At 39.3% G+C, this 26,770-nt stretch overlaps 1 protein-coding gene across 1 annotated transcript; it reads left to right on the top strand.

The window, feature by feature from the left end:
• The first annotated feature begins 672 nt into the window (after positions 1 to 672).
• On the top strand, positions 673 to 25,824 carry lmo1 (LIM domain only 1). The gene is made up of 4 exons (XM_041993543.1): positions 673 to 857; positions 15,802 to 16,015; positions 23,832 to 23,957; positions 25,313 to 25,824. Exons 1-4 carry the CDS (start codon positions 836 to 838, stop codon positions 25,416 to 25,418), a joined length of 468 nt encoding a protein of 155 aa, XP_041849477.1. The 5' UTR covers positions 673 to 835; the 3' UTR covers positions 25,419 to 25,824.
• The last annotated feature ends 946 nt before the right edge of the window (positions 25,825 to 26,770 follow it).

Raw genomic sequence — 26,770 nt, 5'->3', positions numbered from 1 at the left:
TTTTGTCAGAATTAATGAGAAAAGTTCCCTTGCCCTAGGGGTAATTAGTGTCCTTGGAGTTAAATAAGCTAATACTTAGACACCTCTGGCACAAGCAATTATGTTTGTGTATTGAATAATTGATTCAAAGAGGGGGGAAGGGCTGCTAATCAGATCTGAGCATAATGAATTGATTTAATTAACAGGGGAATCCGAGGGTCTCTGGAAACTGCGCGCATTTATTCAGTGGCAGCAGAGGCGAGCGCGGCACACAAACTGGAAGAGAGGCGGCGCGAGTTTGCTTTTAGCAGTTGTCAGATTTGCAATTGGATTTGTTTGAATATAGTTGCTGTTTCGGAGCAAATGAGAAGGAGAAAGGAAGAGCCGTAACAGCGAGGAGAGCTCAGCCGTTCAGTCTGAGCGTCTGATCCGACCGTGTGTGTACACTCTTACGCAGATACTCTAGATTTATATCGCTTTTCGTTGTTTTTTGCCTTATTTTTTCGCATGGAATTTATCAAGAGCAACCAACGCTGCGTGATCGCTATTTATTTGCATTACTGTTCAGCCCGGATAGAGGGTTCTCGTCGTGTTTATCGCCGCGTTCCGCGTATGAATTATTATTGATAGGAGGGAGAAAACGTGCAGAAGGCAATTCATCTTTCCAGGGTTTTTTTTTTTTTTTTTTTTCTTTTTCTCCTCCCTTCTTTTTCTTCTTCTTTTGGTCTATCGAGGCGTAGTCTAGTCAACCGCGCGTTTCAAAGCCATTTCCAGAAGCTGCGAGCAGACCGAGCGGAGCAGCCTGCTGGAGCCGAGGACGGATCGCCCGGGGAAAGACTCCTCGTTCCTCAGGACGATGGTGCTGGACAAGGAAGAGGGTGAGTAACATCAACAATCGTAGGATGCAATAACCGGAGGAAACTACTGACATCTTTTTTTCCCCCACTAAGTATTTCCTGCAGCCTCCGCTTCACATAGGCTTTTTCAAACCTCCTTATAGTCGCGACAGGGTCCGTGTTTTCGCGAGGAAACGTGAATATCGTGTTGCTGCTTTCTGAACCTTGAAGTTCCACAAATGCAGTTTAGTTTGGAGGAGTTGATTTGAAACCACGTTTGTGTTGTAAGCCGGAGTTTGAGGACAGTCCACGGGCTCCGGAGCGTGTGGCTCCTCTGGTCTTTCCTCCTCCTCTAAGTGCTTTTTGCGTCTGTGAAGTTGGCGAGGCAGCCTTTGACATCACCACGGGATGGGAGATGACAGCAGAGTGCTTTTAGCTTGATTGCAAATTATGGATAGCGCCGAGCAACGTTCACTCACTTTCCATCAAAATAGGCCTACTTGCATTACTTATCTATTTCAATGTATTTAGGTTAATGGGTGAGGCAATCTAATTATTTTTAATTTAAATCAAACTCGCCTCTAATGACGTCCCATTTTGGATTTAACTGATGTTCAGATGTGCAGTGAATTAATCACATTCAGGTCTGCATGGCTCTCATGCACTGAATATATTTACACAACATGATAGGCATATTCACATATTCATAACACTTACTTTATGATTTATGGTCTTAAAAGAAGTAAGTCTATTTTTTTTTTTTTTTTTTTTTTTTCTGAGCTTCTTTAAGAGTATTGCAAGGCTGTATAGACCACCTGCTGGCATAGACAGTGGCAGCCTTCACGGACCATAAAAAACACGTTTTGTTTTATTTCTCAGTGAATTTTTGTTGTACACTGAAGTTAATCCAAGACTCATCCTCATCCAAAAGTAATGGATGCATTTGTAACCCATTATTTATGATTTAAAATGTATATTTCATTTGTCCTAGCAGAGCATCCTTTCACTTACACATCTAAGAACCAATAAAGGATTGTGGCAGAGACATAAATTGGTCTGTCTGGCTGAAGCAAGGTTGTGCTAATGTACTCAAATTAACTCAACTGTAAATTGTCTCCTTTGGATGTCTGTCTTGCTAAAAGTTCCCTATATGATTCATGATTCAGATTGCTTTTAACAGTTATTGGCTAAGCAATATGGTAAATGTACAAGGTGATGCAAATGGCATTAGTGGGAAAGGATGCACAGGAGCATGTAATGCAGTCAATACTACATTAACTACTGATGCCCAATTACAGAACCAGGGAGAGAGGCTTTTAGGAGCATTAGGACTTGCAGAAAAGCTGAGATCACCTGCTGCTCATTGCCTAAAAGCTTCACCCTTTATTTGCTGGGCCCAACCCGCAGCTCCAGCATTTTGGCCAGGTTGTCAACAGAGCAGCTTGGCTCTGGTCTTTCACCATGGTGCCCTCTTAGCGTTTATTGGCTTTAAAGTTATAGGCTTGTCAATTCAACCTTCTTGTCTAATGTATCCTCTAAGTGCCTGCACAAATAAATGTGTGTGTATGTGGCAAGGGAGGTGTGGGCTGGTGTTTTGGGTGGCCACATGAGTGTACGATCGCTCTGTTTTTCTTGATTGATTTACTGTTATGCCTGCCTGTGTTTGTCAGAGTATCTTAAGTGTTCATATTTTAGCCTTTGCGTGGCCTATAAAATGAATCATCAGTGTGTCTGGTGTTGGTCAGCTTACGATCCAAGTTGGCAATAAAGTAACGCTGCTGCTTGTTTGACGGACTGACTCCTCTGAGAAAAGTGAACAACATTTTATCCGATCACTAGAAGAGAATCTCTATGCAACCTTATTAGAGCGCCACTGAGAAAATGTGCTAGATACAAATGATGTCCCCTGTAGAAATCTAATAAGTATGTTTCACATATTGTCATTTTCATCATGACTTCCTCAGATCAAACCTGAAATAACTGGTATACGTCGTTTTCAGTTGGATGCACCTTCGCATTTTGCCTTGTATTTCAAAAGTCACATGCACATCGCAAACTTAGACTTTCTAGACTTTAGATTTTATTGTTCCCGATGGGAAATTCTTCTCTACAGACCGAGCTCCTGGACTCCAATCACCAAGTAGGCGATACTGCACAGAACTAATCACCTTTTTCTCAGATAGGTCAATAACTTGTGATATAAACTATCTTGCAAAGCACTGAGAGCATGAAGGACTGTGGAGGGAATACAAGCGAAGCTCTGTGAAAGGACCTAAAATGCAGGTTATAGTTGGTAATGAATAGCAACACATGTACCAAAATGTTCTGCGTCAACATTTTACTTCACCCTGTGATATGAGGTTCCAATTTGCGTCTAATTTGAGAGGGGGGGAAAAAAGGCAACTCAGCCATTTTCTCACCTAACTGCAGGAGAAGAAAGTGGGTCCACACTTAAGGCATATTTTTGCTGAACATTAACATAACTGCAGTATGGCCCTTACAGTCCAGAGCAAAATAGGAAAATCTCCCAACTCCTGATAGATTTTTTTGGTCACCTTTGCAAGTTAATTTAAGATCTGGTTATCATCCTGTCCAGTGGAATTTGTTCAGTCATAAAACATGTGATTGAAAAGCAATGCTTCAGATGAATACAGACTGGCGATCTGTCGGCTGCTGTAATAAAACTTGGGCTTCAGGCTCCAATTTTTATTTAGAAATAATAAGAATTGCTTCTTTCTTTACCAGTGTTTCCATGGTAATACTGTCTTGTAGCGATGTTATATTGATTTAGAAAGTGGACAGTAATATTTCTTTTCTGTTATTTGGTTTCTGAGGGTTGATTTCTAATTTCCAGCTGGAGATTACTTTTATATGTTCCTTAAGTCTTTTCACTTTTCAAAGGAATGCAATTTACTCGCTTGTACTTGCCATTTTCTCATCTTATTGGTTTGCTATGTCAAAATTAAACTTGCCTATTTCAAATATTGAAATTATAACTGGTTTTTGTGCTCCAGGCCTTGAACAATATTACAAACACATTGCTTTGTGTGATATTCCTTTAGTTAGGATTTTTTTTTTCCTTTTTAATTAAGCTTTATTAGAGGCACCTGCATCTCCTCTGCTGTGCCGTAAACACATTTCAGCAACATAAAGTTGTGAGTTTCAAACAAAGAAAACAGTGTAAGCCACCTTTTTCTGTGTAAATACACATTGCAGATGTGTATGTTATAAAAGCATTATTTACCCTACACTGACAGGTAACGTTTTGTCCGTCGTTAGTGTTTTGTCCACATCATGCCAAAGCAGCTCTCATATATTCTAGTTAAGCTGAGGGAATAAAAAAAACACAGAACATGCCACAAAACCACATTAATACCATTTTCAGCTGTAAGTGTTTAATTCCATCTAATCTGAGTCTGATCTTACAAATGTAGAATTCTCACTAGAGACAATTTCGCCTGTCATCACTAAACCTCTAGATCCCTATCAGCCCTGATCGTTTCACATTTAGAAGTGCGGGAGATGTGTATCATTTCCGTGATCTAAGTGGAATTCAAAGGGACTGAATTGAGACTTAAGAGACACGTGTTAGCAAGCGCGCCCACCTGCCTTCTATGTAAATGGCTGCACTCATCAGTATGGCGCACAAACTCAATTATGCACTCCTGAGCTGTAAGAGCATTCCTTTTATTACTGCCAGAGGCCACATGCTTGCCATGTTATCATAAAGATTTCCGCAACAAGATGTGTGGCTACAACACACACCACAGGGAGCAGGCGATCCCTGTTGTGTTGTACCAAAATCTGGACCACCGTCTTTATTTAATGCAGATGATATTTTCTGAAGTTCTGTTGCGAAATGAGATGCGTACAGAAATTGAAATTAAAACTTCCCAAAAATATACATGATAGAGATTTAACTCTTTTTTTTTTTTTTGCACATATAAATAAAAAGGTCTGGGGTCTTATTTAAAGTTCAGAATTTAACACAAAACTAAGAAACAAAGGGCTGGTTTCAGATAAAGGAGCAAACCAAAACTAGGCTTTAATCTGTACTAGTTAAAGCGCCACTTTTAAGTCACTTTCCTGATCTCAGTTTAAGGTTGTTTTGGTGAGTCTGAGAGTACGGAGTCCTGGAGAAAGCTATGTATACCTGGTGAGAACAAAAACTTGGAATGGAGTCAAAAATATCATGCGCTAGTGTGAATCTGAAAATAAAACAATGGCAAAGGTAAAAAAAAGTAATTAAAGAATGTATGAAAAGATCATATTCAAACAAGTTGCCGAGCTATGTAATTATGGAAAAACAAAGAAACAAAAAAATAAATAAAAAGTTGGAGCTTTGTCGTGAATACAACATAAATATAATTGTAACCACAACAACTTCAGGTAAGTCACTGATATCTGTTCCTCACTTCTCATATTTACACTCTGACATCACTTCCAATAAATTTTACCTGCTTTTATAGTGTTTTTGTAAGAATGTGAAACTGGCATTAAAGAAAAAAAGACAGAAATCAGAAGAGAGCAGTTTAATACTGGTGGGGGACCTCCACGACAAAACAAGACTGAGGAACTGACTGGTTACCTGTTTGGAAAAGTAAAGAACCAGTAAACTCTTGATGGTGAACATTAACACAGAGCAGATAAAGAACTCAGCACAAACGGGAAGTTTAGAATACCAAAATAAAAGAGATAATTATTTCCTTTCTAAAATAATTCTTTGTCTGTTATTATTATTATTATTATTATTATTATTAAATTTTTAGGAATTGAGTTGTATGTATGTCTAACAATGCTTTGTTTTTTTTCTCCTCTGGAGGAAAAGAATTTAAACGGTAACAAGTTGCAGCAAAAAGTGAACGTGCACCATCACCATCACCTCTCAACAGAGATGAGAAAAACTTTAAATATCTGGAGGAGGGACATGAAATTAAAATTGATTCTGTATGTTGAATTGAAAATTAGGTTAGAACAGAGCTATGATGCAGAAAAGAAACACTAATAAGACAAATGTGATTAACCATCATGATATATAATATGACAAGTAAAAGTACATTTTTTTTATTTACATTTACAAGTGTCTTTCAGTGAGTACAAACTACATTTTAAAAGGAGATGTGGATAACTTTTCAGTCAAGCACTTTTTATTTAGTACCGAAGAAATATAATCAAATAGAAGAAAATCACAAATAGAAAATAGGATCCATATCTGAATGCTGTTTATCTAACTGAAGTGCTGCATTGTGAAAACATCTGAGTGCAGGTCCTTCTTGGTCATTTCTCAAGCAGAGATAGTTGGTTATGAAACATTTCCTTGTACATACAAAAGTTGTCTGAAAAAGTTATTAAATCAAAATAAATCAGTGGATTCTTTCTGTCTGCAAGCAGTCTTGTCACAGGGCTCTATGGTGCATATTGGTCTGAATTTAAGTAATTCATATAGTTCATTCTCCTCGGCAAACATTTCTAAGCAGAAGTTAAACCTTCCCCTTTTAAGGCTGTTACATAGTCCACAAGAACTTTTTTCTTCGTCTCGAGGCTACGAGAACAAAATGACTTCATTTTGTTCTCACAGACGTGAATGGGAACAGCTTACGGCTTATTCTTGACGCATCAGCCGAGCAGAACTTTCTTCTTGTGGGGCTCTGAGAAGTATTGCGTGATTGGTCGGAAATTTGAGTTGGCTGTGGTTAACGCGGAACAGCATGAAGTTATCACTTCCGCATTACTGATAATGCGAAGTTTAACGTAACGAGGCTGAACAAATTATTTTTTCTTGTTCTTGTGAGAACAAGATGAAAGTTCTTGCTTCTCGCGGGGTATTAAACAAGCTTTTGTTTAAGAATCAACTTAGTCTTGGAGTAGCTCTAATCATCACTATTACAACTAGTTAGTTTAATCCGGAATAAGCCCAAACTAGGACTTATCTAAGCCAAGTCTCTCCTAGTGACTTTGAGTTAAGTCAGCTACAACAGCCAGTTTAGTCCGGGACTTAAGTCCTGTCTCTGAAATCGGCTCAGTGAATATTAGCTGAAATTCAAGCTGATGGGGATAAATGCGTATTTATATTTAGTTACTTATGTGCTTGAACCTGTTGGAAGCAGGACTTACCTGTCATTGCGAAGCTGACTCAGCCACCGCTGACAACATAAATAACGCGATTTAAACTTTTAACATTCTCATCAGTTGTTTAGTTGCTGGTTAAATGTTCTCTTTTCATTTTTAATGCACTTTGTAAAGGACGACATAACACATGGAGAAAAGTTATTTAGACGAGCTGATATCTAAACTAAAGTACTATCAGGGTTCTTCAGCATTTGAGTGCTTTAATACTATAAAACTGTGTAGAAATGACATACACGATGACTGCTGTGTGTTATTTATGCATAACAAAATCTCAGTTGATATTTGCACTGATGTGCAAGAAACTGATTATTATTCATTTAGTGTGAAGCGTTTCTATAATCGCTCACTAAAATAATTCCTCGATGTGTACTTCTTTAAACTATTGACTCTATAGATGCTGGACTTTAAAAGCTATTGCCAATTACTGATCTTGGAGTCTATCAACTCTGAATCTTTTCTTGTGTGTGTGTTTGCAATTTTGTTCTTTTGTTTGTTTATTTGTTTTTGTTTTTTTGTTGTTTTTTTTTAGCAGGTAAATGTCTCCAGTCTATGTGTCTGTTTCAAGAGCCCCCGGTAAATGTCCGAAGGTAAACTGTTATGTAGGGCACAAATTATGGTATCTGAAAATGTTTTTATGAAAATATTATCTTAAAAGAAATGCATGGTAGAAATGTTAACAAATGTAGTGTTTCCATGTTAATTACAGCATATATATATATATATATATATATATATATATATATATATATATATATATATATATATATAAATTTAAAGTAACAATATAATTATGTATCATCTATTTTTGGGCAAATATTCATCCAGTCAAAATAACTCATTGTGACAGGCCTCACAGAGTATTTGTAAATTGCAAAGCAAGTTGCAGGTGTCATCTGCAGAAATACATTTTAAATCATTGCACTTTGAGGAGCCACATGAACAGGACTGTGGTGTTCTCATGTCAGCAGGAGATCCTACTACTGCAGATTTCATATTTGCAAAATTCTAGGTGATTGTAGAGTTTGTTTAATCTGTTTCTGACCTTTTCCTCTGTGGTTGCGTGGCTCATTGAGTGGTAGTGTTGGTGGGTCTTTAACACAGGTGGGTGTGAGGGGCAGATCAGCCTCTAGGGGTTGCTAGTGAGGCTTCAAGCATCTCTGTCTAAGTCCACACCACTTCTACTGGAGTCCCGCTGCTGACTCAGTTTTGTGCAGGTCCAGTGTTAAAAAAGTACCTCTAGAATCCCAAATCCAGAAATAACATGATTCCTTTACCTTTTTTTTTTTTTCCAAACCTGCATGGTTAGATAGAGGCACCTAAATCCAATGATATTTTCCCATAAACAACCCAAAATTATTTATCAGCCATGCACATTATTCATTAACTTGCATTTCTAATCCAAACTAAAATGACCTTGGCTGTTTTTGTTTTGTCTTTTGGATAGAAGGAAAGTTCTGGTTTCCCCCCTATGCCACAAACAGCTAAATTAAAGCTTCCTTTGAACTTTGTTTTACCACAAGAATCCAAAGACAATGAGGATGATGTTTTTAGAGTTTCTTAGGTTCTTAAAGTTATCTGGTTGGTAAATAGAAAAGCCTGATGTGCCTTCTTGAAAATTAAAACCAACTCGCAAATAACAAACCCCTTATTGGATGACCTTTAGTAAATAAAATCTTAAATAGCTAATTAAAACCTGTGATTAAAGGGAGTTGTTCTTTGCCCCTGAAGGCTAATAGATTAGGCTTTAGTTATTGAAGACGGTGATTTAATCAGTGCTTAAATATGATATTTGTAGCCGTGGATTCAGAGGCAAATGGCATCTGCCATCCACACACGTTTCCACTGAACTTAACATGAACTTAAGCTTGTTTCACAGACCTTTAACTCCCCCTTCCCCCATTCTGCTCACACTACTTTTCATTTTATTCCATTTCATTTGACCATTTCTCTATGGCTGAATTGCCATTTGGTTTTAGCCAATAGCAAGAATTACTCCTCAAGGAAATAAAGCAGGATCATTCTTCATATTATGAGCTAATATAAAGTGTAGGAAGGAATTCATTAAAGCCATATTCATAATGACTGACTGAATGCCATCAGTAGTATTTCTCTCTGGAGAGCTTTAGGACAGCCTGACCACATGTGACAGCCAAGTTTACCATCCCACATGACATCACTCTGAATCTTCATAATGGCCCCCTCTCTAATTGTGCACCCACCCGACCACCCTCATTATTTACCCCATCAGGTGTGGGGAGTGGGTACTTGAATGACATTAGAGGCCCATGCTGCCAAATAACTGCCCCCTGTGGGGAATTTGCATTATTCAAGATTAAAGAAGCTCACACAGTGAAACGCAGTATGGTGTTCCTTCTTCCCCTCCATTTTCAACACACTGAGGACTCTGAATGGCACACCTGTCTCCTGGCATATCCTTTGAAACAGTAAGTGTGCAGTAATTGCTGGGGAGTGGGAAAGATTTTGTACATCACTTCCTGACCTCATGAGTGACACAAACTTTAGAGGGCTACATTTATTCCTCTGCAAATGCATTTTTAATGTGGACTAAAAAGTGTTAGTGCATTTCGTTCTGGATGGCGGAAAGTGGCTGTGGCAGGTCTAATGGTTGTGTTTCTTATTTATTTATTTTGATAGGAATCATGAGGTGGCAGATAAGTTTGCTTATTCTCTGAGAGTTTACAGGTATATAATTCGAGAATTAATGGATTTTTCTTTTATCCACACTCAGATTCAGACTAACAAAAATGTTAGTATGTTTTGTATGTATTAAATGATGACTGCAGATGAATATGTATTTACCTTCTTAGGTACTGATAGCCTCTGCTGGACTGAAAAGTTTTAAAATACTTAAGATCAACAGGAGGAAAAAACCCAACAACCTCACATTTGACTGGCTGGGGGAAATCTTGTCTTTGCTCTGCCAGCTCTCTGACAATCCTCCTATTTCACCATAAGCGCTCTCACGGGTTTACCTGCATGATAAAATCATGAATGTTCGGTGCCGTGTCTCCTCCTCCTCATTAATCTTATTACCTCATTTTAATTTTCTCTCCCCATCTCACTCTTTCTAACTCCCCTTCTGCTGTTGACAGCTTACCTTGCAGACCTCCAATCCCAACCTACTACTGAGCGATCAAGTGTTGCAGCGAGTTGCCTTCTGTAATAATTTGGAAACTCTGCCAGTTTCATGTCTTAAAAAAAACAGGAGCAATGAATTTAATTAGAAAGCTGTTGCATATCTCTGTGATACATTTCTTTTAATTAACCCCATGTGAATAAATTAAAAATAATAGGGGGCTGAAAAGTGTGGAAAAAAACACCCTAATGAAGTTTTCCATTAATTGGGATTGAGTCTGCAGCCAAACCACAGTGAGTAGTGAGCACCAGCAGTTAACAATGCCTTCTGTAAGCCTCAGAAAAGGGCCCAGGGCCTTCGTGCTGACTTCAAGTATAAGAAATGCACCTCTGACGTGATGGAAATGGCCGTGGGCTGGGAGAAAAGGCAGTCCTGTTCCAAGGCTGCTCTGCTGAGACTCCCCGTGCCGCGCTTGAAGCTGGGCCAGTGTTATTGCAGCCCTAATGCGGCTGACTCATTTGGAGCGGATCAGGAGTAATTATGGTAGGGAAAGTGGCTGCCGACCGTGGGGGTCAGGACACTTGTAACATGTGAAAAGAGCAATTATTCCAGGAGACAAAACCCTCCCTTATCCTGGCCAGTGCCAGGGTCAATGCAAGGGACGGCTGGGCTCTGTTTCAGCGGGGCTTATTAGCCACAGCAAGCTGCAAAGTTTGAGAGAGTGCATCTTGTTAATGAACAGTCCCCTGCACCAGTCCTGTATGCTCTCACTCCCACTTACTGTGGGTGTTAATTATGTCATAATCATAGCAGGCATACAGTCCCAGAATTCACCTCACAGACCCCAGCATTCATACACAACCATCTGGAAAAGTAGCATTCTGTACAGTCATATAGAAGTCTCTTAGACCAAATTATAAGAGAAAAACACAGCCAGGTTGAAATGTAATATTGACTTGGGTCTAGTAAGAAACTACCTAATTTGAAAGAGTGTTTGCACATGTCTCTCCCTCTGAGTGTGAGTGTGTGTGCTCATGCATATCTTTTCCTTTGCTTCTTCCATATGCTCCAACTAACGACAGGAACATGAATCAGTGGTCTTTGTTTATCATTCAGAATAGGCTCATCAGACTGCTTTCAGCTGACATGTGTATTCCAGCTGATATTATTACCAGATGTCTTGTATTTTGTCTTGGCGACGGAAAAAAATGTGTCTTTGCAGATGATGGAGGCTGCACTGAAGGGACTGATTTCTTTCAGAATAACAAGACATCTGCATCAGATCTCTATTAACCTCAGTAGCAGACACCCTTGGCCAAGAGACAAATTTTATTTGGGATTGCCATGGCCACAGCATTTACAGCGGTGGCTACACACAAAAGACTTGGGTAAATCGGCGCCTGAAGGCAGCCAACTCATGGGAGACCATGAGAGTCAGTATAATACAGAAGTAACACATTTTCTACAATTTGAAATAATCATGACTTTTTTTAAATAATATAATATAATATAATATAATATATTTCAGTTTTGAAGGGTTTATATGAAGTAGTTTGGTAACTAAACGCAGCCGTTTATAGATTCATCGTAGTCCATTAATATCTGGTTGATAGCTTGTGCAGCAGAGTTAGAATTAATGATGGTAGTGGTGATGATGATAAGTGCATGTGTTCCAGATAAATGCAATCATTTGGCAATTGTAGTATATAATTTTCCTGCTCATCGTATTCCGTGGATTCACCACATTGGGGGCTAACACTTTCTTATTTAGTGCAGCTGGGATCTGGAATTATAGGGGCCCCGGGAGAAAGGCCCACCCAAGGCCAGCTTCCACTTCCTTGAAAGCCCACCTCCCTCCCCATGTGTCAGGAAGGCTGAGTGATTCTCATCAAGATCCTTTACCTCCCCATGAACCATCGAAGTCTGCATCACACCATGGCGTCAGTGCTTTTAATTGATCAAAAGGCATTTAACAAAACAGAGAAGCAGATGTAGCCGTTCTGCCATTAAAGGGTGAGTGCCCATAAGAGCAGCTGTTCCACTGGGAGCGTGTGTGTAGTCGTGAACTGATGGACTTAGAATCTTTAAAAAAGAGAGAGAATAGTTAATCATTAAAATAATTTGGCAGCTGTTTTAATAATTGATTGCTTCCCAGATGCTTCTCTAACTGTTATCATTGTAAACTCTGGCAGGGATATAAGTAGAAAAAGTGCAGAATTTAGGATTCACCCAGTCACAGCCTTAAATACAAAATCAATAACCAGTTAGTTTTTTTGGAAAACAAAATGTATACAGTGACACCTAAAAGTGTCTTTGGTCTTCATGTGTATGCAGTAACTTTAATTTTCTAATTTTACAAATTTCCTCAGAACCTTGAATATATCTACAAAAAAAGAAAAGGTTTGTGAATTGACGTGCTTTTTTTCTTTGGATAGCTATAAAGATGGAAGTATAAATGAAGTAACAGGAATCGGATGCTATCTATAATGAAAATGCATGTTCTTGACAGACCGCTGGGGCTAACTGCACATGTTCTTGAGAGATATGATCTTAAAGAAAGAGATGACAGGGCTTTACACACAGTACTAATGGCAAATTAACCCCCCCCCCCCCCCCCCCCCCCCCCCCCAGCCCAGGAAGCATATTTAGCAGGGCAAATACTGTCTCTCCACTTTGAGGGGTAAAACGCACCCCTTGTTGGAGGAATGAATTGTGATGTGAAGAGGCATGCTTTTGGTAACATCAAATGACACTGGAAGGTCAGTGGCACTTGTATCTGTTAAATGGAATGGATTAAGTGGAGGCTGCCTCCTAGTCTTGCTGCTTCCTTTCATAATGCAGCTTTTCTTTCCGGGAGGAGCAAGAATTGGAGGTTCAGTTCTACTTCGCCGTTTTCAGAGAGCGCCCAGAGTGGTGACAGGTGCAAGAAAATATTTCATGGCATTAAGGGAATTGAAAAGACATTTACTTTACACAATCACTTTCTTTCTGTCACTGTTCTTTGTTTAGTAGGTTTTAGCTACAGCTTGCTGCACTAGTATTAAAGCTGTTTTCCAGAGGCTGCTTTGGCAGAAGACATCAAACCCATGTTTGTTCCCCGCAATGGCTTCAACAGAGGCATCACTCGAATATGAAAACTGAACTTCTGGCAGACATTAGGTGTTCCACTACTGAGACATTTTTCCAATGCTTACAGTAGGAGTCGAAGGACCAGCACACATCCATGTAGAAAGGAATGTCAGACAAACTGCAAACATAGAGCGGGGGTCATATTTGACACAAACTACTGTGTGACTTTAATGATGCTGTGCAGGGTTTAAAGTGTCCAGTGGTTGTGGTGAGCAGCATACAGTAACTCTAGGATAGGTCAAGTTCTGTCCTTTTCAAACGTGATGTAAAACACACAAGGTATGTTTAAGGGGTGTGTGGCAGGCGGTGGTCTCAACCAATTAGGAGTAGTTCTCCGGAGGTGGAGGAGCGACCTTTTTTGTATAATTAGTTCTCTTATTTAAAGCAAAGATTTTGAGTAGAATAACTAATTAGGTGTCATAAAAGGCAAATTAAACATTTTGTGATCTTTGAGGGAATTAAAGCAACTTTTTTCTTTTGCTTTGCACAAGCTCTGAAGCACACACCCATACACATATACACATGTATACACACACACACACACACACACACACACACACACACATAGAGCCTCTCTGCTCATTAAGACTGTTTTTAGTTCTGTGGAAGCCTGTCAGGCGAGCACTGTTGGCATACCTGCAGAGAGCTCCCCTAACAAGCCATGAAATACAGGTAGAAGAGTCCGCCCTTATCCAGTGTGGCTTGAATTTGAAGCTTTTTAGCTTCATTTACACTGAACATTGGTATTTATAGCAGGTTTTGTGATCTTAATGCGGCAGCTTCAAGGGGTCTGTTTTGAGAAGGGAGGGAAGTGAGGGAGCTGGAGGGCAGGAGGAACACTAATTGATGGCTCCCATCACCAGCACTGGACCAATTAGCCTCTCCTTTCTACTTCTGATAAAGAAATAAGACGGCTCAACACCACCAGAGCACTTACTGACATATAAACCAGAGCCATAAATTTGACTAACAAGCTCTCCTATTTCTTTCACCTCTTTTTCAAAAGGGGAAATGCTAATTATGTTACATTCGTAGCATTATTGATGTGGAGATGACCAAAAATTGCAGAGCAAATCTGGATTCAGTAAGTCACTTTGTGAGTCAGTTTATATGTGTGTGTGCTTATGAAAGAGACAGAAATGAAGAGGGGAAATGATTTTGTATTTCACACAAGCTCTCAAGCTTGTAATATTTTTGTATAAAAAAAAAGAGAGCAAACTAAGATAGTCTTAGCTGAGAAAACCGGCACAGACTGAGGCAGTTCCTGCTGAGGTTGTTTATCACTCCGCACAACAGCCAAATAGCAGGTCTAGCTACACAATACACTGCCACCATTGTGCATACTTTCCTGCCAAAGAGATGCAAATAAAAACTTTTTATCTCATCTGGACAGAATAATAAATCTGCAATATTTTGCATGAATGAGTAGCCTTCACAGCTATTCGCATGGACAAAATGTTGGCCTAACCCCCTGCAATGCAGAATGTCCGGGTTTTTTTTTTTTTTCTTTTTTTTTTAGAAAGAGAGGGAGACATGTGTTTTGAAAGTAGAGTGGCAAGTGGCGTCCACTGTGTGTTCTTTTAGACAGATCAATAGCTCAGTGTGTGAGAGAGTGTCTTAAGAGCTGTTGTCTTGTGCTTTCAGCTGTGGCAGACCTGTTAGTGCTACAGAGGGGAGCTACGCGCCCCTGCCTCTGTACCAGCAGAGGCCTGGGGGGGGCTTTTAGTCCAAACACAAATGTCAACCACACATAGACTATTAGTGTTTAGTGCAGTTATTAAATGGACTTTATTTGTCCTTTAGGAGGCTAAAAGGCGCACTTAAAGGGGACCTGCGTGACAGCAGGGCAATTTGCGAGTTTGGTAACTTAGGCCTGCTCATTGCGGACACATGAGTACAGATAAGTGTAAAAGGAGGAAAAACTGTAATGCTCTGAGTAGAGAGCAATGTGTGGGTGTGTGTGTGTGTGTGTGTGTGTGTGCGTGTGTATGTGTGTGTGTGTGTGTGTGTGTGTTTGAGCCTCATGTGGGCTTGTGTGTGTGTGTGTGTCCCTGTATGAAACACACACAGAGTGAGTGTATGCTAAAAGGCACTTAGGCCATAACATATCTCACTGGGGTCTGGTAGCAGCGTTTTTGTGGTCAGAGGCTTTTTAAAAGGTTAATGTTAATCTATACCAAACAAAGCCCATGAGGAGCTTTTACAGCTGTGGACAGTCGAGTGAAATGGGTTTTGATGAAATGGTAGGTAAGTAACATACTCCACAGCTTGTTGTAAATACCACAATAAGCTAAATACTCATTGTGACTTTCATTCTCAGAAATCCATAAGACATGCCCCTTCCTCTGAAGCCCCGCTGCCAGTGATCATGTAACTTTTGTATTACAGCATGTTCTTAGTGGAACAAGTGAGCCAAAGCTTTGTGGTCCAATGTGACCTGTGTGCCTATCTACATGGAAGAATGTTTTCTTTAATGCATATGAAGCAGGTAGGCAGTGTGCTGTGGCTGTGTGCGAGGCCAGGCTTAGACGCCTCGAGAAGCAGCCAGCTTATCAAAAACGGAACATGAAAAGTCACTCGTGTTCCCGGGCCGTAAATCACACATGGCTGTTTGTCTCCTTATCACTACAGGTGTGCCGATGCTCTCCGTCCAGCCCAAAGGGAAACAGAAGGGGTGTGCTGGCTGCAATCGCAAGATTAAAGACCGCTACCTGCTCAAGGCCCTGGACAAATACTGGCATGAGGACTGTCTCAAATGTGCCTGCTGCGACTGCCGCCTGGGGGAGGTGGGCTCCACCCTCTATACGAAAGCCAACCTCATCCTCTGTCGCAGGGACTACCTGAGGCAAGAAATACACCCAATCACCTTTCTCCACAACACACACAAAAGCAGCAAAAGATGTGTGACTTGAAAGTGCTTTATGTTAACCTCCTGCTAGAATTAGCTTTGGTTTCAGGGTGTGTTCCCTGTGGCTCTCTCACACAGTTACAATGAATGGAAATCATGCAGATTCCTCTTCATTGGTGAAACTAGATCATGGCCAATCCCAACAGAAGTTTTCCATCTTTCATTGCAGGCATTGAGCAGAAGGTAACATTGCTTTGGGAAGAAAGAACATAAATGGAAAAAAACATTTCTAACAATGCTACAGAGATCCCATCATATCTATTAATGACAGTTTTCACTTGATTATTTAGATTATTTGATTACTTGATTATTTATTATTTAGCTGAACTGCCAATATTTCATGTTTATTGCCAATCTCTCATTGTTGTTTTACATTCTTTATGTAGCTGTTAAAATACCAGAATTTAATACTAGCAACAAATGAGACACAACATTGCTGAGGACATTAAGTCGATCTATTATTCTCTCTGCAGCAAACTTATTTTTATTCAATAAGTAAATGTCCAAATATTGGCAAATAACTGGTCCCATTAGTGTGTTGACCAATTAATCTGTTTATCCTTTTAAAAAGGCAGTAGCACCTCATTGTTGATTCATATTTCCATGCTTGTCTGTGTGTTTACATGAACATGAAGGGCTTCTGTCATGAAAGCTCTGTTGTACCAGAGCTGTAGGCTGTGAGAATCCTCCAGGCAGGCTTGTTGCTTCCCCCCTCCTCCTTCTTCAGATGCCCCTGCCATCTGCTTGTTAAATTAAACATGACCATTTCCTGGGCGTTAGGTCACATTCCCTACCATTTATCTGAGAGGGAATCCCCTTGGGGCCGACTTAGGGATGCCGGTGCCCTACGTCCCCCTCCTCCCTCCCAAAATTCCATGTCCTGCATTGTCTTCCTCGCCTTCCCTATACCCCATTTTCCTCCCGTCTCTCAGCTCCCTTACTGTTGTTTTAGAGTTGCTGCTGCCCTTAGTTAGCTTTGGACCAGTTTGCTGTTCTAATTTGAGAGGCTACATTTTAAAAGAGCAGTTTAATTTCAAATGATTACTTTTCAGTGACATTTTACTATCATCTCAGCTTTTCCTCTGACCTGGAAGTAGCTTGCAGCCCACTTGAGAGGCGCTCAGGGATGTTACAGTGAGATAGGCCATTACCATCTATCAGTCCCCACCCACAGTTAATGCTTTTAAGATGCAGTGAGAGGTCCACTAAGACCTGATGTTGCCCCCAGAAAGGGCAGATGGTGCAGATGAGGTAATAATAAATGGGGAAATGACCAAGAGAAGGCAAAAATGATGAAGCTCAGCGTTTCACCTGGTGAAATACATCAGCTGAAAGCACAGCAACTCCAACCCCAAAGCCATAAGCACCTAACAGGCACAGTGAGAAGAGAAGGAAAAGCTCTCTGACACATTAGACCAGTAAGATGTAGAGGTCAGAGAGGGAATGAATAAAGGATAGTGACGTACAAAATCAAGAGTTACAACACTAAAATACAAATAAAATGGAAAGAAGGAAGGAAGAGAGCTTCCTGTGCTCCTCTTCTGCCCCAGATTGTCTAATGACATCCATCCCACTTGCCTGCACTTCAGCTTGCGACAAATGCAGAACACTTAATGGCTGAGATGCTTGAGATGAATTCTATTATGAAACAAATTAAAAACCTTGCCTTGCGTACAGAGAAGAGGCAGTTTGAGAGACCAGAGCTTTCGACAGTAGGTGATGCAGTGTCCACCTGGCCCCAATTTCCTTTTCAATCCATTTTTCCCAGAGTAAAAAGATGAAGACTACCCTCACCTGCAGTAATGAAGCTGAATCAGTTCACAGAATTAGCCTCCCCCACTTTATTAAATATAAGCAGTGGATCAAACACACTGGTTATTTTCCAGGGTTTGGAACCCTGCCATGCTCACATTAAATATTATAGAAGCTCCATCTGTGGTTGTCCTTCGGTGGCATTAGCAGCTTGAATGCACTCACACTTTACTAAATATTCCTTTTTGACTTACACATACACATAGAAAATGCCTACACTCACCTGAGCCTGCATCCTCTCCTGCCCTTCATAAGCATACAGCAGCAAAAATTCTACTTCTGATCTACATGGCATCTATGCATCAGTTTCTAGGAGTGCTCTCTTTTTTTAAAGCAATTTTGGAACCTTCTTTCATCAACAACAAACTAATTAGGCCTTTTTGTCTTGGGCCAGTATAGTTATTGTGTGATCATCAGGACTTCAAATATGATATCATTTAATCTTTCATTTCATATACTAGAAGGGACATACTAGTCATCCACTTATCAAAAAAGGATATAATTAACTCCAGGAGCCAAATGTGTTCAAGTTTTCCACAAACCAATAGAAAAGCAGAGGGAAGATGATAGTGAGATATACGGGTGTGACTGTTTTTTAAATCAGTCCTCTCCTTACTCCTTTACAGTTGCTCTTTTTTTTGCTCTTTTTTTTGGGCAAGACAGATCAGAACAAAAGGTTTACACTTTCAAACAGACACAACTGTTGGGGAAGGTCAGAGCATGCGATGCATGCATTAACAGCTTTTCTTCTTATGAAATCTGACAAACCCTGTGCAGGCTGGGAAGTCTCAAAGAGCTCAGAGAACAGGTAGAAAACTTCAAGAGCCACAGCCCAATCTGAGGGAAGCAACACAGAGAGGCAGATGATGCACTGCAGGAGCTTTGAGGGTTTGAAGTTAGCAAAGCAGCAAGTTGAAAGAACTTAAAGAAGGCCCTCTTTTCTCTGAAGACCCATTGTAATAACTCAATAACAGAGGAAAGAGAGCTTCTTTATGGTGCTGCCGTCCAATTCTATTTGCAACATCGCAAACCAGCACACGCAGATACATTTTTAGATACTAAACAAGAGCTACTTTAATGAGTACAGTCGTTCTGTGTTGAAAAACAGAATTGGAAGCAGGGATCAGACAGATATATGTTACAATACACCACATACCTGCCCCCGAAAAAACGAATTCACCCCCTGGATTAAACAAAGCAAACAGGGATTAGCCTCTTAGTTAAAAAGGAGTGCAGTGATTAATACAATTAAACTGGGAACAAATTATTCAACCCCAACGGATGCAGAGGGAAGCTTTTCAGTCCTTACAACAATCATGTTGGAAAATCATTTCTTTTTTTTTTTTTTTTTCCAGAAAGTTCAAATTATTGGTTTGCATTAAGCAAACAAAACAAATAAGTAGTTTCTGAAATAACTAAAACAGGATTAAAAACAGTCGCATACATTATTAAAACCTCTAAGGATCTTAGTGAATCATCATCTTTAATGAAGGAATGTTGTCAGGAGAAAATCATCAATGAATTTTAATTGGAGATCACTTTAAACATTTAAAATAAATCAAAACCGTGTTTAACAGCAATTGTAAGAGCATTTCCACACATACACACAATGCAAAAAATGCTGAAATAATGGGAACTAAACAGCTGTGTATTTTAAAAAAAAAACTGAGTGAGACAAAAAAAAAAAAAAGTGAAGTGTGTCATCTATCATCCAGGACCATGTAGTCACTTTGGGCTCAAGGATTTTTGGAGCATCTATAATTTAGGATGGGTTGTAGTATTTAAACTAAATAGTTTTATACAGATTTAACCAACAGACTTATTTTTAATGTACTGATATTTTTTATACTCAATATTGTTCTTTTCAGCAATCTATGAAAAAATGTCTCAGAAAATTGTCTGGGAGCAAACAAGATGTGTCTAACCCTGTAGTTAATTTAAATAAACCAAGCAGTTATTTAAAAAAAAAAAAGAATAAGCATTATTATATTCAGTGTTGATCAGCAAAAAGAACAGGGTTTAATGCTTTAGAAGTAGCTTTGTAATATTTTATTTTTGAGAAATTCACTGTTCACATGAAATATTAAAAGGAGAAAAAACTCTGTTGTTAATATTTCTACTTTTCTTTAGAGAAATTGATTTATTTAATCCAAATGACGGGGGAAATTGAAGTGCATGAGTCACTGCACTACTACAATACAGAACATGTGTCAGAACAATATGCAAAAATTCTTCAGAAAATAGTCTATTCAGACCAATAAAAAAAACTTTTTTAAATTGAATGAATTGTTTCTCAAATGCATTTTGCAGCTTATGTTCTTCTGAGGACACTGTTTCAGAGCTCTGAAGCGTATCACGTTTTTGTTTTAATGACTAAGTGGTGTAGTTACACAAGTACGCCACATCATTTAAACCTCTGACAGAAACTATGCCCCTGTGTGTCTGGGTTAAATCCTAAATTTAGATTTCTTTAAGACAGTGTATAAAATGCTGAAATATCAGATAAGTTGTAGTTTGATCTTTCCTCACTGAAAAAACAGGGGAAATAAAACAGTGGCAGGTAAATAACATTGATTATCTTATTACAAAGGCACCTGTCAAGGTCTGGGATGTGTAAAACAGCACGTAAATTGTCAGTTCTTGAAGCTGATTTCTTGAAAGCAGGAAAAAATGGGAAGATTGTAGATCTGAGCGACTCTCAAGAAGAGCCAAATTGTAATGGCTATGAAACTAGGTCAGGATTTGAGATGAGTGTAAGCAGAGAAAATTGTAAAAACTTTGTAGAACAGGTTTGGAGAACCCTTCAGTATACGGATTAGTACTATTTTACAAGACTGAATAGACCTAAATATGTGTTATCAACTTTACATCATCATTTCATTAGTAAAATGTAGCATCCTTCGTCGTGGAGTGAAATCACTGCTTACTTTATGCAGCACCCTCTCAGCTGTTATACTTGAGACTACTGCAGTGGTGGTTCTCTCTGGCTGGTTATAGCTTCATACTGTAGGAGCAGGAATGGAGGACTGTAATGTGTTTGAACAGATCTCCCAGGCTGTAATCTCCTCTTAGCACAAGGATCTCAATTAAGCCATATGCTGATGCCACATTAAAACCCAGACACATCAACTGTTGGCTGAATAACTATGAGAGGGATACAGTTACATCCAGGGCACTTTCATACCTTCCAATTCCTCTGAGCCAAATTTCTGCTTGTGATTGTAAATCACAAGGCAGATAAGGTAACCAGGTTAGCATGAAAGAAGTGGACTACTTCATGATTTGAAGGTGATTAAGAAGAACCAGACTCACTGCAGAGAACACGGTGCTGTGCTTTGCTCCACTCATCTTATTATACTTCCACCAGGGTAATCTTTTGTGTTATGAGCAGAATATTTTTTTTTTTTCGACTGCTATCACACTTGGAGTTTGGAAGATGTGGGTATTTTCCAGGTTCTAGAGGCTTTAAATTGTAAATTTAAGTCTTGAACACTGAGCTCAAATAATGAAGCAAAAAATATGTACCCAGAATATTTGATAGATAGCCACAAGTACTTTGCTTTGCTTGAAGGCAGAACTTTTAGTGTCAGCAGCAGAGTGGGATTCCCCACCAGGTGTTTTCATTAGCTGTATGCATAAGGTGAGCGCCACGTCGCAGCCCAGCAGGGAGTGATAGAGATAGGTTACAATAATCCTGCTAGCTAGGCGGTGTATATCACTCTTTGTAAGTGGCTCTTCTTGTATGGACATTTTCCCCAGAGGGAGAGAAAAGGACATCAATATGTGTGACCTGCCCTCCCTTAGCACAGTATAGTTCAGGTGTGATGAAACACAAAGCAGTCTCTTATTGTCATAAAGCAGTCGAGTCCCCGGAGTAAAACATTGCCAACTTCAATAGAAACAATAGTGTTCAAATCTGTTTACCTTTTTGACCTTTTTGGCAAATTTATGAAAGTAAATAAAGTTTAACACTTTCAAATGCATCCAACAGTGTGTTTATTTTATGGAGTTGTGTTTAATGGATTTTATAAGTCACTATATTAATAATGAAGCTGTGTTTTAGTTTTGAAACTCATCAAAATGAATTTTTTTAACTTGTAGTCGGCAAACATGTTTAACATTTAATAATGGGAATTATCAAATGTTAAAACATGTCTGCCTAAGATATAATCTTAGAGACAGATCTTATAGTTTGACCACAGAAATGCAATCCTGGGGTAAGGATTCAGGGTCCATGCATATAGAGCAAGCTTCTTGCTAGGCTAACACGAAAGCCAACTACGTACTGTCTATAGCTGACCCATACAACTGCATTCTTACTATTCTCACAGTCCTTGTTCTGTTTAAACAGTCTATAAAACCTACGTTTACAGACACAAAATGTCTTTTTGTTTGTTTGTTTGTTTGTTTGCTCTGTGCTGCTCAGAGCTGTGGGTTCTCTGAAATTGAGAAATTCAATATTGTAGTGTGAATTTATTATGACTAGTAAAACAAACCAAACAAAAAAAAGCTCCCTTTATTCTGGCTGTAAGACTCAACAGTTGCCCTTACGTGTGCGGTGTGTACACTCACTGCTTGTCAGTGGTGGAATACGATGATAACAAGGTCAGTTTGTGTAAGACAGAAATTTGATCTGTTTTTGGATCAATACAAAGAGAGAGATTTTTATTTTTCAGATAAACAATAGACTAACACTTCTCTAAAGAGAAAAACACATTCTTTGCATTACACAGCACCCTGTGGGAGGTAGATGCCAACTGTATGAGAACATTGAAGATTTCTTCTCTTTTTTTTTTCTTTACTGAAGCAGTAACCAGTTGTAACAATGGTTCATTTTAACACCCTGTGAATCCCTCTCATGGAACATAACAACCTTTCTGTCTCTGTTTCTGTCTATCCTGCTTCTCTGGGGCAGTGGCCCCTAATTAGAAGCAGAGCTGCTGGATAGACGTTTTCTTTAACAAGGTGAAAGCAACTGAATGGGACAAGCATAAACGAGGCAGAATATCAACACTCCGACTCCTCTGTCTGGGCTTTACAAGTTTGGGGAAAAGTGTTTAACATACTGCTAGAATGACAATCTGCTGTTGCCTTATCCCCTCTTGCAAAGCTGTGAAGCGGCCCTTCTTCTGCAACAGAATATATAAATCTACAGTATCTGTGCTCCAGAATCTCCAAATTAAACAGAAGGGCAGGCATGTGGAAAATGAAAATGTAAATCTGACTGACAAAAAAAGCATCTGAGGTTCCTTTACTTTTGAGGAAGAAAAGATCTCCACCAGTGCTTTCTTTTCGTTTTTATGATTTTTATCATTTGCGTCTTATCTAATAAGCCTAAACAAGCTGCAGCGAGGTTTGAGTTTGTTCAGTGTTTAACATGTTGTTAACTCCTCAAGGTTACATGTGTTGTCTCTAACTCAGGGTCTTCTCTGAATGAAAGCAGTAGATGAAGACAGAAAGAAGGGCCTATAAACCTATAAAGACCTCTTTTTTTTAACTCATGGCTACTGTATGGAGCGTAACCGGTAAAAATCTAGTTGGCTTTAGATTGAGATAGACCCGATATGTACCTTAGTTTTAAAAGGAAACTTTCCACACTTCAGACGGTTCGCCTCAGACCTGTTTTTGTTGCTTGTGCATTGGGCAAATTAGAAATTCTTTGAAGAAGGAGATTAAAACCATGTGATCATTTTAATTACATCATTAGTCAAGTACTAAGTTCTAAGTTTGTACCTCTCATTAACAAAACTATCAACAGGATGCCAAGAAAGATTTGTGCTTTACATTCTGCATTATTCATCATTTACCATTTTCCCTTTTTACATTTTTTCCTTTTTTCCCTGTTATTGTTGCTGTTGTTTTGCTAGGTTCTTGTTTGTTCTTTCATCGCATAAAGGTAAAGGGAAGGTGGGTTAATCTCTCTTTTCCCTCTGTCTTTCAGGCTCTTTGGTACAACAGGGAACTGTGCAGCCTGCAGTAAACTGATCCCAGCCTTTGAAATGGTGATGAGAGCCAGAGATAATGTTTACCATTTGGACTGTTTTGCCTGTCAGCTTTGTAACCAGAGGTAAGAAAGGGGATCCTAACTGCACAACATTGCCTTTAAAAAAAAAAAAACATGAATGGAGTGTTAAAATGGCCAGTAGCCTAAATATTAGAATATATTGGGGGAAAAAAATCTCTCTGGTGCAAATGAAATTTTCTCTTTAATTATATTTTAGCAGACTGCAGTTTGTAAGTCTAGAAGAAAATATATTTTAGTCATCTTCTGTTTTGCATTTGCGATACTCTACTAATTATTTTGTATTGTGACACACTGCCAGCAGTTTGCCCTTGTTTGTGGCTAGAACTGTAAATCTTTTATGCCAGTGGGATGTAAAATTAGCTCTTGTTCTTATGTGTGTAAAGAGGTAGAGGAGCTACAACAATTAAGTTCACCCGAGGTATAAAATAGAAAAGACCCCCACACATGGGTTTCTAAAAGGATAAGGCCTATTATGAAATTGAAGTGAACACAGAGCCTATGGTATGTTGACCATATAATATGACATACCCTAATATTGCTTTCTCCCATTAATATACTGTCAGTAATGGCACCAGCCTAAGAGCAGAGTTTCCTTTGCATGCTTTTCAGGGGTGCTTTGACCCTGTTCTTTCACACAGTACAAGCCCATTAACCTTCTGCAGGCCAGATTCAGTTACCATAGTGAGCACCTGCTGTAAGGGAATTATGACTGCAGTCTCTCCTCTCAGCTGGCAGACACGAAGCCAAGTCTCATCTGGCACAGTATTGCCATGGCTGTGACTGTTACCAGCTTTATTTACTGTGTTACCAGCCTGGCACATAACCGAAGCCAAGCTATTTTCAGCTGTATTCTTATCTTCACACCCCTTCAGTCACATTGTGGAGCTGTGTCCACTGTGTCACACAAACAAACAGCAGCAGAGAGACGAACATCAGTAGGGCAGGCTGCTATGCGTTATTTTCCCTCTTCAATTGACTCTGAGACTTTAGAGGAAAAATTATTGCAAACACTGGAACCAAAGTGGCATTTGAAAAGCTAACCCTGTGGCAGTTTCCGTGAAGACTCCCGTGGCACCACCGCAGTTTCACCAGGCCAAAGAGAGTTGACCTGCCTTTCATTGGGTGCCAGCGCTCATGTCTGTTTGCTTTCAAATATACAGAGTTTTAATCTAGTTTTATTTGAAGCCCCGCATTATGATGACCATCAAAACAGGCTTTGAATCTGACAATCAAGCCATAGTCCTAGCCAAATGTGTACAATCAAACAGAATCGTCATTGACAGTTGATCCTAAATGCAATATTTTTTATAGCAAAACACACATCACTGGGTCACAATGCCAGCAGCAGGCGCCTTTTGGTTCATAACGGTCTTGTTTCTGTTTTTGTCTGCCAACAGGTTTTGCGTGGGAGACAAGTTTTTCCTAAAAAACAACATGATTTTGTGTCAAATGGACTATGAGGAGGGCCAGCTGAATGGGAGCTTTGAGACACAGGTTCAATAGTTGGACTCTCATGGCAGCAACAATCGGCTCCACACTTTACACACAAGATGGATGTTCTGCTGCACTTGGAAAAAGACAAGCGTCTGTCTGCTTGCCTGCAATACTTTTTAAACCCCTTTATCAGTCCCTAAGGACTTTATTGTAAATGTTCAACTTTTTGCCCCCCCCCACACCCCAACACTGAGCAGTTACACATTTTGATGTACAGTTGTGCCTGCTTAGCTGAGCACTGTATTGCTTGTATGTTTTGTGAAATTTGTTTCAGGTTTGTTTTCTTTTTCTTTTAGAAATGGTTCACTGGAGGGTATGTACAGTCTGTTTTCTCTGTATATATAAACTGGAACATTTATTTTATGAAATGTAATGCAATTTTATTACTAGTGTGAATTAAAGATTCTTAAATGTTCATAGTGAGTTTTTTTTCTCCTCTTACTAAAACCAAAGTTGTTGGAGATTGCCCCTTGTGTTGATATGTTATCATGTATCCAAGAACTGCGATGCTATGAAAAGCCTTGAAAGAGAAAAATATATTTGAAATTCTCTTTAAATCATGATGCAACAAAGGTTTTATTACATTTTGCAAAATCCTGATGAAATTAGAAATGCTGTTTAAAAATGAACTAAATAAGATTTTATTTGGAATAAAAGAATGCTTCTCCAAACTGTGTTGTTGTGAACATGCAGGTGTCATGGATGTGAGACAAGCCGAGCTGCAGCTCTGTGATTCATGCTTCACTAATTGCCATCTGATTATGAGGGTGAATTGGCCTGGAAATGAAATGCAACAGCAAATAAATTAGAGAGAAAATAAATGCTCATTGAGTTTGAGCTCATTCAAACTCATCAGCAACAGAAGCGCGCAGCTGTATTAAAGCATACTTTTCCCAGAAGACTCTGTTAATGGAGATGTGTGACAGCGTCTGTTTATCTGATGAGGTTATCTCTAATACACACACCAGGAAGCAATGCACAAAGTGTGGTGGAGCTGTCAAATATTCATTTGATCCGTCAAGTGATAATCCACTTCAGTGAGTTTGCTCATTACATTTAGTTGTACGAATTAACCCCTTAATCTACAAAAAAGACTAACATGAGGTAATATATTTCCCATGATACCACTGGCAAAACTAGCGCAGTGACCACTCAGGGAGTTTAACCCAGATTATTTTCCTTAGCCAGAATATACAGATGTCCCCAAAATGCCACAGATGCAGACATTTTAGAAAAGACAGCACTGAGCAGTGTGACTGAAGCATGTGTCACTGCTAATAAACACACATGAAGAAACCAAGAGAGGCAGAGCTAATGCTAATTGAGGCTGCTGCTAAATAATCAGATGGAAACTTGCCTCC

The sequence above is a fragment of the Melanotaenia boesemani genome, chromosome 1 (assembly GCF_017639745.1).
Source record: "Melanotaenia boesemani isolate fMelBoe1 chromosome 1, fMelBoe1.pri, whole genome shotgun sequence".
Lineage (NCBI taxonomy): Eukaryota > Metazoa > Chordata > Actinopteri > Atheriniformes > Melanotaeniidae > Melanotaenia > Melanotaenia boesemani.
The sequence above is the reverse complement of the archived record's forward strand: the minus strand, read 5'-3'. Positions and strand labels throughout refer to the sequence as shown.